Raw genomic sequence first — 20,252 nt, forward strand, 5'->3', positions numbered from 1 at the left:
TGAATCATCTAAACACTAGTAATTCCCACAATGGCTTTAGAATAGTCTTTCCAAATATGCTGTACATGAAAAAAGTGATCGAAATTGAAGACTGCACCATGAGTGAAACTATTAGCAGACTGTGCACTCCGTCACTAGACGTGTGCTTTCTTAAAGTACTCACATCCTTAACAAAATCAGAGGAAATTTGTTTTCCATGTCGATCATTAGCTCCTTCTGCAACTATGATAATGTTCAACCTGGAACCCCTGGAGCGGCTCTGAAGAATGCAAAGAAATACTGGAACAATGAACACTGAGTAGGCTGGCTGAGGATAGTTGCTTTAAAGAGGGAGGAGATAGCTGTTCATTCTATATAAAGAAAACTTGCAAAAATGCAAAAGCAGCAAAGCATCTAGTTGCATAATTTATTATTGTTTTTCTTGTCAAACTACAGCCAGTTCCTGTTGCACATAAAATGGGTGGAAGAAAAATGAGAATTTTTTNGGTCAGTCGGGTGTTTGACACATGCAGAAACCCATCACTATGCTTAAGAGTATCCAAATCAAGCTGAAAATTTCATGCATCCCACCTACACATGGAAATTCCAGAGATAGATTGTTGGAATGGAATACAACCATAGAGGGACGGAGTTGGAGAGGAAATGCTGATCGATCAGGCTTCTTGACAGAATGCCTAGTGAAAGGGGGAGTGGACCAAAGTAACCATCTGTAGTACTCATCCAATACCTGAGCCAGGCAGTACTCCAGGGCATTTTTATTGATTGATCAGCCTGCTAGCTGATCCACAGGACTTTGAAAGGGTAGATCAATCACAGGGGAAGTTCTTCTCCTTTGCTTATGATAAACCATGTGAGTGAACACAACGATAGAATGGTGGTCATAGCTGCACAGATCATGTGAAGCTTATCAATGCCTCACATTGATAAGATGGTGTTTTAAGCTGGTTCAATTCCAGCAGTATGTCAAACCTCACTTTAATGCCTTCAATGCCTTGGATTCTGCCTTTACCCATGTTTTCTAGGTAAAGACAAGTGGTAAACTAGAGACTAAAGCACACAGCAAGGGGTTTCCATGTATGTCCCACCTGTCCAATAAAAATATTAGAATGATATGAAAGACCAATGTAGTAGGAAAATACTACAGATGAGAAGATCTGGTAAAAGCTTAATAAAGAGTCCGTATTCACCAGTAAAGAGAAGATGAAGTATTTTTAATAGAAAAAGTTTGAATTGTGAAATGATGTAGAAAGAATTAATGGTGAATATATTTCCACTGGTTGGAGCATCAGCAACAATACTGACCTTTAAAGGAAATCAGGCATTTGTAAAATGAACATATAAAAGGTTATGTGGAAAGAGCAAGGATATGGAATTTCCTTTTATGGAGTGAGGGAGGGAGCCAGCATGACACAGACACAACGTGCATAAAGTTTCCTTGTGTAGTGAACGTTTTGAGGATATAGAAGAGCAAAAGAAAAAGATTTGTTTTCTAGAAGCATAGAGAAATAATTTAGCACACGTTTAATCCACGGCGGCCATGATCATGAAATATTTTGCACTGGCAATTTTAAAAGATCAGCCACAAATCAGGGTAATAATGAAGCACACTACAACAGGGGTTTTACGACATATAACCTGCAAATATTATTATAAAATTATTAGTGTTCAGCCCAAACTCAAATGCACCGTTCCTGCAATTACCAAAGTATTCTATAATGCTTAGGAAGTGATAAGTCTTTCAAATGAATCTGGAGCTGCACATCATGCTACATTTTTACCTCTGAAAGTTTTTCACACATCTGATCCTCCCAGCCATCTTCCGGAGGAGATTCAGGAATGAATACCCAGTCGGCACCACAAGCCAAGGCACTTACAAGAGCTAAATACCTAGAAGGTTACAAATACGTACATTTCAAAACAATTAAAAGAATTGACTTTGGTAATAAATCTGCTATGATTAAATTTACGATTGTTATATTTATGCTGAAAAAATCATTACAAGTATAACATTTGCTTACCCACAATGTCTTCCCATTACCTCCAGCACAAATGTCCTCTGGTGACTGCAAAAGAGAATGTCAAAATCTCAAGATTTATCTTCAAAACTACTTCCAGCACTAGTAAAAAAATAATGTTGTAATGGGAGGATGGTAATGTTGGTATTTTGGAAGAATGAGATTAATGGGTCAAATAATAATCTTTATACAATAATACTAGTAATATTATAGAATTGAAAAAAAAGTGCTTGTACAGACATCCATAGGGCTTGGGTTATGTTGCTCATCTCACTGTTCAAGCACCAAAGTTATAACCTGTGCTCAGTACCATTTTTTAAATAAATGTTCAATTACATTCAATTGCAGAGACTATGAAGATTGTGCCCGGTTAGAATTATACAGGTTTTATGCATATTTCGCCCACAAAATACACACACTCTACAGTGTATCCTGTGAAGCGCTTTGAAACGTCTTGAGGATGTGATAAGGTGCTATATCAAATGCAAAAATCGTTATTATGAGTAGCGATACCCATAATATCCACCCCCCATTCTTCTCCTCTCCTAAACACATTCCAACTTTTTTTTATAATTTTCTGCTGGGAAACAGCACAGGTGGCAGTTGCCCTTCTGTAACCCTCATCAAATTGGCCACTATTCACCAGGGTGCTGGGACCAGTTGTAGTGCCCCAATTGACGATTCAGCCAAAGATTTGAAGCTCCAATTATCCATTCTGCTATAGTCCACTGCTGCCTTTATTTTACTTCCTAAGGCCTATACTTCTGCCTGCTCTCAAGATGCATGTAAAAGATTGTGAGACACTTCGGAAAAGAGAAGGGAATTCCTCCTGATGCCGTGGTTAAATTAGCTTTAACCAAAACAACAATGTCACAACAGTGGAAATCTGAAAGCCCCGAGCTAACTAACAGAGTAAAAAATGAAAATGGAAATCAGGAAACACAGCAGAGGAAACTGGTTGCAAGAGATAGCTCGAAAAACATTTAACCTTTTGACATGCACATGTTTATTCTTCAGGTCCTGTTAGTTTATGGGTACTGCTGGCAGGTCTGTTGCTGGCTTGATGAATTTTTAAGATGTCAGCATTTAAATCAGCATCACCTGTCAAAACTCACGAGTTTCAATTGATTGAAAAAAACAGTCTATAAAGTGCTTTCTCAATCAAGCAAACTTCTATTCAGTCCCAAAAGTGGACAGCAGGTAGAGAGGATGATTGTTACTTTTTAAGAAAAAAAAGTTTGAAAAATGAATGAATAGAGTCAAAGGGGAAGATGAGGTGATAGGGTGAGCGTGTGTTTTTTAAATTGAAATCTCCAATTTAGTGGTTGGGGGTTAATATAGTAAAAGCCATTTCTTCTATGTTGCCGTTGTCTGGAACTCCATCCTCCAGACTCCCTCTTCCCCTCCCTCCTTACCTTCAAAAACTCACCTGAATACCATTCCCACCACCCACCCCACCCACTCCCCTGCCCAGATCTGGCAGATCAGATCCCCACTCCTGCCCCACTCGTCAAGTAACATTCATGTAAGCACGTGGTAATTGGTGGGTAGGTCTTCAGCCATTCTGCTCCCACTTTCTGGAACTCCTTCCCAGAGTCCCTCCAACTCACTCCCTCCTTCTCAAAGCATACCTCTTTGGACTCACTTCCAGTCATTCTTCTCTCCCCCATCCTGCTCGTCTCCCACCCCAAGCTCTGATATCCATCTAGCATTATTAAGCCAAAGTCAAACCCTGGACTGCCCAACACCTTGGGACGTCCCCCCGACAAGAAAGGCGCAATAAATAGCAAAAAGCAAAATAAATAGCAAAAAGGTGAATTGGAAGCCAAATTTTAAGAGAGAAGTAGATAATTATTTGGGGAAGACAAGTTTGCAGTACTATGGGAAGAGAGCGGGGGGAGTGGGATTGATTTGGATAGCTCTTTTCTAGGCTTTATAGCTGGGGTATGGAATACAAAAGTCAGGAAGTTATGATGAAGTAAAGTACTGGTTAGGCATCAGCTGAACTGTGAACCAGGAATGAGGGACTTCAGTTATGAGGAGAGGCTAGAGAAGCTAGGATTATTATCCTTGGAGCAAGGAAGTTTAAGAGGAGACTAATTGAAATTTTCAAAATTATAAGGGGATTCGATAGGGTGAACAAGAAGAAACTATTTCCACTGGTGGGTGGGTCAGTAACCCAAGGAAACCAATTTAAAATAGTTGTTAAAAGAAACAGAGAAGTTTGCAGGACTATGGGAAGAGAGCGGGGGAGTGGGATTGATTTGGATAGCTCTTTTCAAAGAGCCGGCACCGACAGGATGCACCAAATGGCCTCTTTCTGTGCTGTATAATTCTACAATTCTATGATATGTAATTTGTTGTTGCTGGATTAAGCAGTTTGAGACATTTTCCCGCCATGAAAAGTGTTATATCGATGTAAACTGAATTGTGAATTGTAATGCAACCTACATAAATGTTTGAACATTCTGCTACTGTATAATCTCATATAAGAAATCACCAATTCTCACTGTAGATTTTGTGTTGCATGTGGAGGAAGGAAGGGTAAATGACGAGCTTTACCTCTGGGCTGTGGTCACGATGGCATCGACAACTTCAATAATGCGATGTAAGGCAGAGTCTGTACCTATCGTCATATCTGTCCCACAGAAGTCATTATCAATAGATCCAACCATGCCCACAACATTCAAGTGGCTGTACTTCATAGCTTCTTCTGATTGGATTTCACCTAAAAAATGAGAACCAAAGAAAAAGTCTTGCAACCATGACCATAACAATCAGGAACAGAATCATAATCTCTACATGGAGTTTCGCTTTAAGAAATTTTGCCTTTATTTTTTAAAAACTGCAGAAGACTGATTCCCAATTAAGGTTGAATTTTAAGATGATGCTCGTGAGGCTAACAGCATAACGAATTTCAGGTCACAGGAGCGTTGAGACACGGACTAATGGCTTCAACAACAGTATTTCCGGCTGGTACACTCGCTGTGTGCAAGTTATAATCAAACTACAGAAGCACTTTATATCAGGGCACACTGTATATGTATCAACACAGACTTCAGGCAGTGCCATTAAAAAACGTCTTTTTTTATAAACCCAGCAGAAATAGATAATTTAAGATAGATATCTTATATGTCTTCTAGCTATGAATTAGAGTATAAAAACATAAGGAGCAGGAGTAGGCCATTCGGCCCCTCGAGCATGCCCCAACATTTAATAAGATCATGGCTGATCTTCTAACCTAATTCCATTTACCTGCCCCATCCCCATATCCTTTAATCCCTTTAGTTTTTAAAAATCTCAGTCTTGAATATGTTCAAGGACTGAGCATCCACAGCCTTCTGGGGTAGAGAATTCCATTAATTCACTGCCCTCTGAGTGAAGAAATGTTTTCTCAACTCAGTTCTAAAGGGCTGACCTTTAATCCTGAGACTATGACCCCTAGTTTTAGATTCTCTAACCGGGGAAACAGTCTCACAACTATATAGCCTATCAAGACCCTTAAGAATCTTTTAGGTCACCTCTAATTCTTCTATATTCAAGAGAATATAGACCTAGTCTACTCAACCTCTCCTCGTACGTGAAACACCTCATCCCAGGAACCAACCTAGTGAACCTACGTTGCACCCCCTCTAAGGCGAGTATATCCTTTCTTAGATAAGGAGACCAAAACTGCACAAAACTTTCTGGTTTGGTCTCACCAAGGCCCTATACAATTGCAGTAAGACTTCCCTACTCTTGTACACTAACCCCTTTGCAATAAGGGCTAACATGCTATTAGCCTTCCTAATTGCTTGCTGTACCTGCATACTAACCTTCTGTGATTGGTGTACAAGAACATCTAAATCCCTCTGAATACTAACACTATCTAGTCTCTACCCTGCTAGAAAATAATCTGCTTTTCTATTTTTCTTCTATTTAGGTGAATAACTTCACACTTGCCCACATTATACTCCATCTGCCACCTTCTTGACTCACTTAACCTGTCTATATCCATTTGCATCCTCCTAGTGTCCTCCTCACAGCTTTCTTTTCCACCTAGCTTTGTATCATCCACAAATTTAGATACATTAAGCTCTATTTCCTCATCTAAGTCGCTGATGTAGACTGTAAACAGTTGAGGACCAAGCACTGATCCTTGCGGCACTCAACCTGCCAATAACCTAACCTGCCAATCTGAGAAGAGCCCGATTATCTCTAATCTCTGTTTTTTGCCTGTTAACCATTCTTCGATCCATGTTAATATATTACCCTGAATCCCATGAACCCTAATCTTATGTAACAACCTTTTATGTGGTACCTTATCAAATGCCTTCTGAAAGTCTAAGTATACTATATCCACTGGTTCCGCCCTATCTAACCTGCTAGTAACATCTTCAAAAAACTCTAAAAGATTTGTTAAACATGATTTTCCTTTCAGAAAACCGTGTTGACTCTGCCTAGTCATATTATCACCAATCACTTTCTAAGTGCCCCACGGCACCCCTAATTATAGACTCTAGAATTTTTGCTACCACCAATGTCAGGCTAATTGGTCTTAGATCCCCATTTTTTCTCTCCCACCCTTCTTAAATAGCGGTGTTACGGTTGTGATCTTCCAATCAACAGGAATCGTTCCAGAATCCAGGGAATTCAGGAAGGTCAAAAACAATGCATTGACCAGAGGAAAAAGCTTCTCCCTATTTATTTTATCAAACCCAATCAGAACTTTGAACATCTCTACCACGTCTCCTCTAAACCTATTTCACGATTAAGTAAACTAGGCACATTCACGCTGTAGACGAGAAGGTTGAGGGGCGATATGATTGCAGTCTTTAAGATTCTGAAGGGACTAGCTAATATAGACAAGGATAATTATTTGGGGAGCATAGATAATTATTTGGGGAGGACACACTTGCAGGGCTACGGGAAGAACACAGGGGAGTGGGATTGATTTGGACATTCTCTTTTCAAAGAGCCAGCACAGACACGATTGGCCGAATAGCCTATGCTGTATAATAGCCTATGCTGTATAATTCTATGATTCTATGATGATATGCTGTTTCATCTTGTACAAAACAGAGGACATGGTCTGCGATTAAAGGGGAGTAAATTCAAAACAAATCCCCGGAACGCTATTTCAATGAGCTTGTAGTGAATATATGGAATAGGCTCCCAAGGGAGTTGATGGAAGCAGAAAGTGTTGATTCTTTCAAAAGCAAATTAGATAAGATTTCTTTCAGGAAATAATATCATAGGGTACAGTACTGTACATAGTTTAGGACATGCCATGTGTATGCGACTGCCAGAATGGTGGAAGGTGAACTGGATGGACCTTGTTCTTCTTTCGTCTAGCAATTCTAATGTTCTCTGGTGCTCTAGTGAGTCAGACTTGCCTTTCTCAACGAGTTCATCCAAAAGTCCCTTCCACTCTTCACGGAAGAGATTGGCGCCAGTCAAACTACCATCTCCACCAATCACGCAGAGGTTTGTAATCCCAAGTTGGACGAGGTGGAGGGCAGCTTTCAATCGGCCCTCACGATTACGGAATGCCTTACAACGTGCGCTCCCAATAACTGTGCCACCCTGAAAACAAGGTGAAAGAAATACATTCAATCAAGAGAACTGGAAAGTCATGGGTGAAATGAAAAACAACAAGTTGCATTTATATATCTATTTCATTTAGGATAACGTCTTGGGAGAGCTTCAGAGATGGTATCGGATACTCAGGAAGTGAGATGGGTGCAGGGGGGAATGACCATAGGTGAAGTCGGAGAGGTTAAAGTCTTTAAGGCAGATTTAAGCACTCTGAGATTCTACCCAGCGTGAAAGGTAGTATATAAATGCAAGCTGTTGTTATCTAAAGACAGAGAGAGAGAGAGAGAGAGAGAGAGAGAGAGAGAGAGAGAAAGGGGGGAGACGGAGGGGTGGAGAGAGAGTTCTAAACGGTGAGGGCATAGTTAGTTGAAGGCATGGTGGAGTGGGGGGCTTTAGGCAGGCCCAAGTTAGCACATTGGAAAGTGGGGTAGGATATCACAGATGTTATAGGCTACAAAGGGATTTATAGGTGAGGGTGAGAACCTTGAAAATTGATCTTTTGCGGGCCAGTGGAGACTGAAAAACATTCTGCTTTATAATAATAATAATCCTTGCATTTGATATAGCACTTTTCATGTCTTCTAGACGTCTCAAAGCTCTTCACTGAATATACTGTAAAGTGAATTAACTGTATATTTGTGGGCGAAACGCAGCAGCCAATTGCGCTCAGCAGTGTCTCACAAACAGTCGTGGATTGAAAATGATCAGTTTATTATTGTTTTTGTTTTGGAGGGATTACTATCAGGCATGTGGAGTAAGGAAACTTGCCCAAGGTTTCGCCCTGCCTGGAATTGAACCCAGGTGTCTCGTTTGCAAGGCGAGCGCTCTAACCACGGAACTACAGGACTCCAGCGCCAACTCCTAGAAACAACCCCTTCTAGAATAAGAACAAGAACCAATGTTTGGAGAGTGGGGGTAGTGGGTTTGGAAAGCCTTGTAACAAAGATGTACTTCATTCCTGTTGAGAATGTTTTAGCCCATAAATCGAATGCAGCGACATCTCTTTTGCTACATTATTTGAAAGTTCTATGCCATAACTAGGACTAATAGTATAACCAACAATTGTTCAACTCCTGGAACTACCACTGCAAAATTCTACTGCAGCCAGCACAAATATTTTTTCTTGTATGAATCTGATGTTCTCACATCAACCTCCGCTCCTAACAACCCATTCCAGCTTACCCTTTGAAGGATTACCTTCTGTACAAATGAATTACTAGATACTACAACAACAACAAAATTACATTTATAGAGCGCCTTTCACGTCGGGAGGACGTCTCAAAGTGCTGAACAGTCAGATGTCGAGGCCCGAGCGTGGGGGAGGGGTGGTGTAGGGGTGAGGGAAGGCTGAGAGGTGGGAGGGAGACCAAAGGCATGGTCGAACAGAAGGGTCTTGAGACCGGCATTGAAGGAGGCAAAGGAGGAAGCAAGGCGACGGGACCATGGGATAGAGTTCCAGAGTGTGGGGGCAGAGAGGCTGAAAGCCCGGCCACCGATGGTAGGGCGGGACTGGCGGGAGACATGGAGCAGGCCGGAGCCTGATGAACGGAGGGAGTGGGCAGGTTGGTAGGGAGTCAGCAGGTCAGAGAGGCAGGAGGGGGCAAGGCCACGGATGGCCTTGAAGGTGAGGACGAGGATCTTGAACTCGATCCTCTGGGGGATGGGGAGCCAGTGGAGTCGGGCGAGAGTAGGAGTGATGAGGTCACGGAGCTACCTCACGATTTCTGGATTTCCCCACTGTTTGAACATATGGTTGAGTAACAAACCATGTGGCACCTGCTTTCACTTCATTTTCAGGTTTCATTGGCAAACACAACAGTCTGAACATCGTTCACTCTATTGAAAATGGCTTTGATATTTCTCCATTTCCAGTCATGGGAAACCTGCGCAATTTCAGGATAATTCAGGTAATTAACACTGAAAACGGAATACAAGAAAGGGGTAATAGAGTAATCCTGGACTCAGCTTCACGTGTGTCAATAACTTAATAACATTTATATCGCAGCCTTCACATACAATAACATTCAGAGCACCTCACGAGAAGTCATACGCCCAGTGAAGGAAGAAGGAAAGGGGGAGAGGAGGGAGGTGACTGTAAGTGCAGTTGACGAGGAAGGATTGTAGATGCAAATGGGAAGATAGTGGGGTGGGGAGAGGTTATTCTGGAGAGATGTGATCAAATGGAACAAAGGCCTTCTTCATCCATACTTCTATTGTGCCTTCCTATATGCAATATGTGCATTTTCACGTTAAACTTCCTCTGCCAGTGATAAGCTCAACTCCTGACCATGTCTAGCTCGCTTTAAAGACCTTGATTGCTTGGTCTGAATGCTTTTGGTTGATAGTAATATGGTTCGTAATTTAATAGATTTACTATCTCCTCTCATTTTTTGCAATTCCCTTTTGTGTCCCTTAGGTATATAACCTCCTCAGTGATGTGAACTGCTTTCAGGGGGTTCTGACATAATAATAATGACATGATGAAATTCATTGCAATAAATCATGTATTTTCAATCTTAAATAAAACTCTATGAACCCATACAATCAGAATAAAAGTCACAAATGTAACAAATCAAAATTCTCCAAAACAAACAGAATAAACTGATGAGGGCAGCGTTCCCAAGGTTTTAATCTGACCTCAAACAACACTCACAGGCGATTCCTACAATTTACAAGGTCACTTTAACACTTAAATTGGATGTGCACCCCTGCACACATTCACGATTGTCCATAACTTACAAAGGTCAATGATAACCCGCATATTGACATCTGTGGGCAATGCTCTTTATTTGCTTACCATTTGCAAGATACTGGAGACTTTCTCCCATGTTGCTTCTACAATATTATCTCCACCATCCACCATGCCCTGGTAACCCTAAGAGGGAATGGAAAAACAAAATTAATACAATTTAATGGACAAAAGATAAAATTAATGCAGATGCAGCTGCCTGACTTGCTGAGTGTTCCCAGTGATAACTTAATGGAAATTGTTTCCAATCTTCCACAGGCACCAGTCAAACACTATCACTGCAGCCACACAAAGACCTTTTAACCGCAAGCATCATTCGCATTTTTTTTACTGAGAACCTACAACAACAATAACAAGATTACATTTATATAGAGCCTTTCACGTCGGGAGGACGTCCCAAGGCACTGGACAGTGTACAGATTTCAGACCCTTCTGGGAGGCAGAAGGGAGGGGAGGGGAAGGGGGGTGGCCGATGGCATGGTCGAAGAGGAGGGTTTTGAGGCGGGACTTGAAGGAGGCTAAGAAGGGGATGAGGGGAAGTGAATGGGGGAAGGATTCCAGAGGTTAGGGGCAGAGTGGCTGAAGGCTCTCACGCCAATGGTGGGGCAAGTGGGTCGCAGGACGTAGAACAGGCCAGAGCCGGCTGAGCGGAGGGAACGGGCGTGTTGGTAGGAGATTAGGAGGTCACAGAGGTAGGGTGGGACAAGGCCATGGAGGGTTTTGTAGGTGAGGACCAGGATCTTGAACTGGATCCTCTGAAGGATAGGGAGCCAATGGAGTCAGGCGAGAATGGGGGAGATGAGGACATGGAGTTTGGTGCGGGAGAGGACACAGGCTGCAGAGTTCTGGATTATCTGCAGCCTGTGGAGGGAGGAGTTGGGAAGGCCGACAAGCAGGGCATTTGCATAGTCGAGCCTGGAGGTGATGAAGGTATGGACAAGAGTTTCAGCGGCCTGAGGGGTGAGGTAGTGGTAGTGTCGGGCAATGTTACAGAGGTGAGGGAAGACAGAGCAGCTCATGGCTTGGATGTGGGGAAGAAAAGACAGTTGAGGGTCGAACAAGACACCTAGGTTCCTGACTGGCTTGGTGAGCTGAAGTGTGCAACCATGGAGGTTGATGCTGCCAGAGCCTGAGGTGCAGAGGCACCTCAACAACAACAACAACTTGCTTTTATAGAGCATTTCGGGACACTACACAGCATGGACCTAGTTCAGAGTATTTGTGTGTGTGGTTTGAGGGGAGCAACTCCTAGAATTCCATAGCCTTGTCTCTTCCTTCGTCTTCAAGGTCCACCTCAAGACCTTCCTCTTTGACTACTAATAATTCTTCCATTTGTTATAGTGCCTTATCACGTCTTCGAGACATCTCAAAGTGTTTCACAGAATACACTGTAAAGTGTATTTTGTGGGCCAAATGCGGTAGCCAATTGCACACAGCAGCATCCCACAAATAGTCGTGGATTGAGTGACCACATTTTTTTGGCATTATTACCCCCACAAATCTATTACAATTTTCTTTTTAAAATGTTAATTTTCTTCCTTTCCTTTATCCCCTTCCGCCCTCTCACGTGACTTTTCGGGCCTTTGCCAAGTATAACAATACAAACTTACATTTAGATAGCACCATTCACACCAGGAGGATGTCCCAAAGCATTTAACAATGGTGGCACCTGAGCTGCATGTGGGAGCAAAGTCTGGGAAGAGGAAAGATGACCTAAAGCACAAAGAGTTAGCTCTTGAGACGGATCTTAAAAGAGGTGAAGGAGGCAGTGAATCAGAGGATGGAGGTACAGAGAATAGGGGCAGATTTGTAGTAAAAAAGCCTACTAAAAATAAAAAAATAAAAATATAAAGGTAAATGCCAATATTATCTGCCAAAAATTATATTTAAAAATTAAAATTGAAAGCTAACATATAGTCCACTCTGATAATCTAATTCCTGTGACCTTATCAATACTGTGCTCATTAACCTTGAGCACTGTCAAATATGCTCCTGGGACAGCAAATACACAATAAGAGGCCAGGGAGCAATCATTTAAATTTGGTAGCTTGTTGACTTTGTAATGTCAGACAGTCAATTCACCTTAGCGTATATTCTGTGAAGTGCTTTGAGACATCAAAGACGTGATAAGATACTATATCAAATGGAAAGATTATTGTTATTACTATAGTGCAGAGAATAGCAACAAGGATGATCCCCAGTGTTAGAGGAATGAGCTATGAACAAAGATTAGACAAGCTAAGGCTCTTCAGTCTTGAGAAAAGATGTCTCAGCGGGGGCCTCAAAGAGGTGTATAAAATTGTAAATGGGTTTGAAAAGTAAATCCAGATCAATACTTTAGGATGCAACAAGACAGTAAAAAAAGAGGATATAGGTTAAGAGTTATAAAGAGCAATTTCAGGACAGATATCAGGACGTTTTAATTTACATAGAGGAACAGGTCGCCAGGAACGGTGGTAGAGCCCAGGAGCTATTTAAAAAGCAGCTTGATGTTGCATTTGGGGGTGGTGGGGGAGGAGGGGTTGGCATAGGTTGGGTGTTCTTAAAGGATGAAATTGGTTAGGCTGAAGTGCCTTTTCATCCAAACCAATCTTGTGATCTTGTGAATCTTCACAATTCCGAGCTTTGGTCGACTAGAAAAAATGCTCAATTTTTTAAATAATTTTTTTAATAATTTTTAAATAATTGGGTCTCAATGGCCAAATGCGATTTGTGGATTCTAACCCTGTACATGTAAGTGGAGGATCGCAGAGGCTGAGAAAAACTGAGCATTAATATACACAATATTCTACGGACACCCCCACCCTCTTCCCGGCTTGGTGTCAAGCTCTGCCACTCTTAAGAGCTCCCGAGTAAAGGGCACTATATAAATGCAAGTTGTTGTTGTTAATAAGCAATGTGATGAATTTCCACATGTGTTAGCCACTGGGCTACCCCCCTCCCCACAAAAAAAATACACAAACTATTACAAAAGCAAAGTATTAATCAATCAAGAGGATGCACTGTGGCAGTTGAAATAAAGCAAGGGTTAAAATTCTATAAAAGCAAATTGCAGGGGATAGTACTGGAGGACAGAGCTGGCAGAATTACTTTACCAAAAATTCATTCCGATTTTCATATTTCATTGTATAGCAGTAACGCTACAGTAATAAAGCTGATAATGTGAGGGTTTTAATATTAGTGTTTCAGTTAATAAAATAATAATCCTTGCATTTGATATGGCACTTTTCACATCAAGAGGACGTCTCAAATTGGGTCACAGGATTTTTATTGTAAAGTGCAGTGATTGTTCGTTTTGTAGACAACAGTATCATTATGTGGAAGCTAGAAACATGAGCAATCAACCCAGGGAACTTATAATTACTTGCACTTATCAGCAATCAGAAGGCTAACTTTTAATATTTATATACTTGATATATATATGTAGCATGGTATAAATTTCCCGAATCCGTCTGGTACCAACTTTCTTTTATATTTTGCCCCCACAAACTGCTAATAGCTTCAGTTCAAAGGTTGATGCTATCAATAGAAAACAATCTTGCCCTAGATTTACCAAGCCGTATCAGGTCACTAACAGCCTCAGCTGCTTTAAGGAGCTTGTGAAGTCTTTGCAATACTAATTAGAAATGAGATTAGAATTAGGGCAAATAATTGTATCCTCCGGTTCTGAAACCTCACTCACTGCAACAGAGGCCATAAGTCTCTTCAAGAGTGCACTAAACTACAGTGCTGCTGAGACTTTGTGTTCAGGTTATATAATACTGTGAAGTGCCAGCTTTAAAATGAATTCTGAGCTGGACAAGAAATTGCAAAGTAATCCTCTGGGGCATGGCTGAATCACACTCAGAGGACTTAACTACTCCTTAGCTACGAAACAGTACATTTTTTTTAAAAAAATCAACCTGCTGTGCTAATTGGGGCATAGTGTAACTAACCATCAATGTTCCACACTAAAATAGTTTGGTTTTCACTGACGAAGTATGAGTCTCTTCTCCCTCTGTAATGGAAATGTCTTTCTTTGCTGGAGAGTTTTCTCATGCAGAAAATGTTGAAGTAATTGGCCAAATTATTTTTGGCTGCTAATTAAATGCCTGGGCAACACTGTGCCACTTTCTCTTGGCTGCTCTTTGCCCTCTGGAGCTTTTGAGTATTCCAATTCTAGCACTTCAAACCTGATCTTTCAAAGAATTACAGCAGCAGCAGAACTAGCAGTACTTTGTAACCAAAATATTAATCCTTTCATTTGCTAGTGTGTCCTTCATGGTAGGAGGTGTTTCACAGGATATATTGTGAAGTGTAGTGACTGTGTATCTTTTGGGGGTGAACTTGGCAGCCAATTTGTGCACAGGAACCTACAAATAGCCTTGGAGCAATGGACCAATTTTATTTGGGGGATTGTTTCTCTTTCTTTCCCTACCTTCTGCTTTACAAAATGTGTTTTGGATTAGGTTTTTTGTGTGCATGTCCTCCCGACGTGAAAGGCGCTCTATAGATGAAATCTTGTTGTTGTATGTGTGAGCCTAGAATTTGCAACAACAACAACAAGATTTAATTTATAGAGCGCCTTTCAAGTCGGGAGGACGTCCCAAGGCGCTGGACAGTTGGGTCAGGACCCGAGCAGGGGGGAAATGGTGAGGGGAGGGAAGGGAGGGAGCGAGGAGGGGGTAGAGAGTCGAGAGGTGAGCTGAAGGCACGGTCAAAGAGAAAGGTCTTGAGACCGGCCTTGAAGGAGGAAAGGGAGGAGGCGGCGAAGGCACTGGGGGATGGAGTTCCAGAGCCTAGGGACTGAGAGGCTGAAGGCCCGGCCACCGATGGCAGGGCGGGAGGGGCAGGGGATGCGGAGCAGACCGGAGCCAGAGGAACGCAGGTACGGGCAGGTAAGTAGGGGGATATAGGTCGGAGAGGTAGGAGGGAGCAAGGCCGTGAATGGTCTTGTAGGCGAGGATGAGGATCTTGAATTCGATCCTCTGGGGGATGGGGAGCCAGTGGAGGCGAGCGAGGGTGGGAGTGATGTGGTCGCGAAGCCTGGTGCGGGACAGTACACGAGCTGCGGAGTTCTGAATGACCTGCAGCTTGTGGAGGGAGGTGCCGGGAAGGCCGGCGAGGAGAGAGTTCCCATAGTCCAGCCTTGAGGTGATAAAGGCGTGGACCAGAGTTTCAGCAGCGTGAGGGGTGAGGTAGTGCCGTAGTCCGGCGAAGTTTCGGAGGTGATGGAAGGCGGTGCCAGTTATGGCGCGGATTTGAGGAAGAAAGGACAGCTCAGGGTCAAACAGAACACCGAGGTTCCTGACTGGCTTTGAGAGGTGGAGAGTGCAGCCTTGGATGCTGATGGTGTCAGTGCCTGAGGTGCGGAAGCGCTGACGCGAGCCAATCAGGAGGGCCTCAGTTTTGCGCACTTTGAGCTGAAGAAAGTTGTCTCTCGTCCAGGACTCGATGTCAGACAGGCAGCTGTCAGGACATCGGTGGTCGTGGAGTTGAGGGTAGAGGAGGAAAGGTAGAGTTGGATGTCATCCGCATACATGTGGAAGTTAACCCGATGTCTGCGGATGATGTCACCGAGGGGGAGCATATAGAGGGTGAAGAGGAGGGGACCGAGGACAAAGCCCTGAGAGACACCACACGAGACAGTGCGGGGGCTGGAGGAAAAGCCATTTGTGGAAACAAAATGAAGACGGTGGGAGAGGTACGACCTAAACCACTCAAGGATAGGGCCTTGATGTTGAGGTGGGAGGACAAGCGGTGGAGGAGGATAGCGTGGTCGACCGTATCGAATGCTGCCGATAGGTCGAGGAGGACGAGGAGTCAGAAGGAGCCCTGGTCGCAAATGGTCAAGATGTCATTGGTGACCTTGACCAGGGTGGTTTCTGTGCTATGGGCAGCACGGAAACCCGACTGAAGGGGTTTGAATAATGCATGGGTGGAGAGGAAAGAGTGCAGGAATCATATCTGTACCATTTTATACATCTATCCTTGCAGTCAGAAATCGGACACTGAAGTTGCCTTAATTGGGGAGGGGGAAGCGTACTTTAAAAAATTTGACAGAACTAGAAGTCAAGAATTCTGACTTTTTTTTCATGCAATAGTAAAACTGCTGCCCTGATCTTAATTTCAACTTTAAAAGACAGCATGTGCATAATTTGGTGGTATTGACTTGAGCACAAGAGATTATTCTCTGCACCTGGACTCTTCCTCACCCACTGTAAAGTTGCCATAAATACTGTGGCATGGAAAATAGCTATTACAGTGTCATTTAGGTAGTCTCTCTCCCCTTTCAACAACTAGGCGTAACAATACCACAAGCTTGCAAAGCTATGCGAGTCAACTACGTGCCTAGGGGGGGAGGGGGGAGGTGAATGGAATTACAGTAAAGTCTAATCCTGCTCTTAGCAGATGATGACATCCGCAGCTCAAGCAAGGTCACAGCATAGCGATCATGAATAAAAGCCCTTCTGTACTGGAGAAGACAGCGGCCAACTCTAGGCTTTTAGTTGTCCTGAATCAGAAGTGCATAAATGATCCAGTTGGCTCCAAATCTATTTGTTTTAACCTTCATGGATTTTACTTGGATCAAATTTCCAAGTACACCTGTTGGGTTATGCATAAGAGCATTGAGTATTGTTAGCATAAGGTGTGCAAAATTAACATACTAACAAGGGGTTAAAATGGGTGAGCGGTCACGGTAACATGTGGTCAGGTAACTGTGGAATCAGTACGAAGAAAAAGGAGTTGAAGGAAACGTATGATTGGATATGCTGATGAGGGATTGTAACCTATTCACCAACCATTGAATGGTGTAAGATAGGGTATGTAAAATAACGGATTGTAAATGACTGACAAGAGATTGGTGGAACGCATTGAGGGAGTGGAATGAGGGTATAAAGACAGGGAGAACAAAGAACGAGGGGCAAAAAAGATCGGAGCAGCACAAGTGAAGACTTGATGGAAGATTAAAAGCTTGAATAACCAGACAAGACAGATTTGAATCTCGGCTGCTGAACGTCTCGTCCGCAGTAGCATTGCTTTGTTATAATCCCTCCATGGTGTAACTTTATAGAACCAAGAAAGTTTGACTTAACAGATTTTGCCTAAACGGAATGCTGGGTGACCTTTTTTGATATCTAACACACCTTTTAAGGGTTTTATTTCACCTATTCATTTCAATTCTCCTTCATTTGAATGCAAGTAGCCTCAGTCACTTGGTTGGGTTGTAGTTTCTGTTGTTCAATGGAGGATTGCATTACAATCCTAGACTCATGAGATCGAGACACAATAGAAATTGAATCAATCCAAAGGTCGGCTCTATGCCTATTTTTGTAAAGCTGCTGCTGAACTGCACTTAGTACAATTTGATGCTAAAATTGAACGAAAAATTGTCTGGCAATCTTCCAGTTCTTCTTATCACAAAATATACAGTCAATTCACTTTACAATATATTCTGTGAAGTGCTTTGTGATGTCTCGAAAAAGTGATAAGGCGCTATATCAAATGCAAGGATTATTATTATTATCAATCCCTATAATCTGAACCATCAGATAAAGAAGGCCAGAGCATGAGTTCAGTTCCTCATTTTTCTCCTTGCATCTTAGTTCCACCTCTTGTCTGATGATTTATTCTCCAATCTGAGAAATAATGTAATGTGGTCTGACAACCTTCCAGTTCTTCAGTTCATCACCATTCAGAAATATGAAAGGTATTCAACTGGAAACAACTTGCATTTATATAGTACCCTCCACACAGGGTAGCACCTCAAAGCGCTTAACAGTGGCGGATCCTGACTCCCAGCCGGGGGGGGTTGGAGGTGTCCGTAAGCACTGTCAAAAAGGAAGAGACTTGAAAAAGGGGAGAGACGGGGAAAAGCGGAGGGATTCCAGAGTTTCCCGGGATTCCAGAACTGGTGAGATGTGGGTACAGAGTTTGGTCCGAGTCAGTATGCAGACAGCATAGGTCTGAATGAGATGGATTTTTTGAATAGTAGAGCTGGGGAGACCTGCGAGGAGTGTGTTTGAGAAATCCAGGCGGGAGATGACAAACGCATACAAGAGGGTTTCAGCTGCATTTGGGGTACGGTATAGTTGGAGGCGGGCAATGTGGCGGAAGTGCAGGAAGGCTGTGCTGGTCAGGGACTGGTAGGAAGGACAGCTGGGGGTCGAACTGGATGCCCAAATTGTGCACTGGTTCGGTGAGTCTGAGGGAGAGCCCAAGGAGGTTGAGGAGTTTAGATCCGCAGGAGCAAAGATGTTGACGGGAGCCAAAGAGGATGGCTTCTGTCTTGTCCACATTCAGCTGCAGGAAATTTGCAATCATCCAGGCCCTGATGTCTGCCAGACAAGCTGATAGAACATCGGCGGACCTGAAATTGGTACTGGAGGAGGCAAAGGAGATTTGTGTGTCATCCGCGTACATGTGGAAGGTTACCCTGTGTCTGTGGATGACATCTCCGAGAGGGAGCATATAAATAAGGAAAAGAAGTGGGCCAAGGATGGAGCCCCGGAATACCCCACATGTGACTGGGCGTTGGCGGGCAAAGCACTGAAAGGCATGGTAATGGCCATACAGAAAGTTCACCGTCCCCAAAACGGTCTTTATTCTGGGTTAATGCCCACTTAGGACCAATGCAGATTCCTGCTGCCCTGGGACCCAACCAGCAGCACCTTCTCACTGGCAATGTGGGCAGTATATGAGCCAGGCCCAATTTGGTACTTGTGTGAAATAAAACCTCTTTATAAGGCTAGTATTTTCTTTTAGGGGAAGAGGAGAGGAAAGAGAGAACTAGCACTGTGCAAGGGAAGAAGGGTTTGTGATTAATTTATTTCATTTGTTAAAACAACAAATAAGTTGATCACTGCTTATTATTCACCCCCGATTTACTGCTTTGATTCATCAAAATAAATATTTTACATGTGTAAATGACATTTTGTGTGCACATATTATAATTATATTTATAAATGTTTAGAGTATATTTGTAAATATATAAATAATAATGTTAGTAATAGTATTAATATTGGTAATTATAATAATCCTTGCATTTTCTGTTTTTAATAGTTCCCAAAATGTTTCTTCTTGAATATGTTCCTTTAACATGAAACTGATGGTGACGGAAATCGCAAGCTCATTATTAAGGGAATCTTATTATTGAGGGCAAACAAGTCAGTCTATTAACTGCTCTTATCAACAAGGTTCCTAACAACTCGATTGACAGCCATGCAATACATCAATTAGGAAAATGGTTTGAACAGGTATTACAGAAAAAAAACTGAATTCCTTATCATAGCTTAAAGCTGCTGCAAAAAACAAAATCATTGGGTTTCGTAATAGAGAAACAGAATGCAGATGAAAACAGGTGATATTATTACTGGCTAAACACATTCTGAGCATTGGTTAGCATACTAATGTTTCACCCACAGAATATACAGTATAACCTGTGAAGTGTTTTGAGATGTCTTAATGACATGAGAAGGCGCTATATCAAATGCAAGGATTATTGTTATTATTAGCATCCCACAGTAGGTTGCCTTGATGGTGTGCAATTTAGCAAACCAACATCAAGAATCCCAATTAAGAGATTGGGCTCCCTCTCCCTGGAAGAGAGAAGAGTTTGAAACGAGCCAACGGTAAGTACCAGAATTGCTGAACTGGATAAAAAGTGTGTGTGTGTCGTTTCAAAAGATTTAAAATGTAAAACAAACCTCATGGACGAAATAGACTTTGGCTCCAACATAAATTCCCATGCGTACCACAGCTCGGACAGCAGCATTCATACCTAAGGTCATAAGTGGAACAAACGTTAGCATCACAGGTTAACTGGCTCTTGTAACTCACAGAAAACCAACAGAAATTGAAATATTTAAATGGGAAATGATGTTTAGGATACAAAAACAAGCTTCATGCAGGTTTTCTAACTATCAGTGCAT

At 42.4% G+C, this 20,252-nt stretch overlaps 1 protein-coding gene across 18 annotated transcripts in view; it reads right to left on the reverse strand.

Moving 5' to 3' along the window:
* The window catches only part of LOC103190252 (ATP-dependent 6-phosphofructokinase, platelet type), a 106,604-nt gene that overhangs the window by 66,815 nt on the left and 19,537 nt on the right, over positions 1-20,252 (reverse strand). For 14 of the 18 annotated variants that reach the window (XM_042346962.1, XM_042346961.1, XM_042346959.1 and 11 more), the window contains exons 2-7: positions 20,028-20,101; positions 10,390-10,467; positions 7,391-7,580; positions 4,578-4,743; positions 2,019-2,063; positions 1,779-1,887 (exon numbers count right to left, since the gene is read on the reverse strand). In XM_042346962.1, coding sequence (XP_042202896.1) covers positions 1,779-1,887; positions 2,019-2,063; positions 4,578-4,743; positions 7,391-7,580; positions 10,390-10,467; positions 20,028-20,101 — 662 coding nt within the window. Of the gene's footprint in view, positions 1-163; positions 260-1,778; positions 1,888-2,018; positions 2,064-4,577; positions 4,744-7,390; positions 7,581-10,389; positions 10,468-20,027; positions 20,102-20,252 lie in introns of all 18 variants that reach the window. The other 4 variants (XM_042346967.1, XM_042346958.1, XM_042346965.1 and 1 more) reach the window with 1 other exon arrangement.

This window comes from Callorhinchus milii, unplaced genomic scaffold, assembly GCF_018977255.1.
Source record: "Callorhinchus milii isolate IMCB2004 unplaced genomic scaffold, IMCB_Cmil_1.0 Scaffold2, whole genome shotgun sequence".
NCBI classification, from domain to species: domain Eukaryota; kingdom Metazoa; phylum Chordata; class Chondrichthyes; order Chimaeriformes; family Callorhinchidae; genus Callorhinchus; species Callorhinchus milii.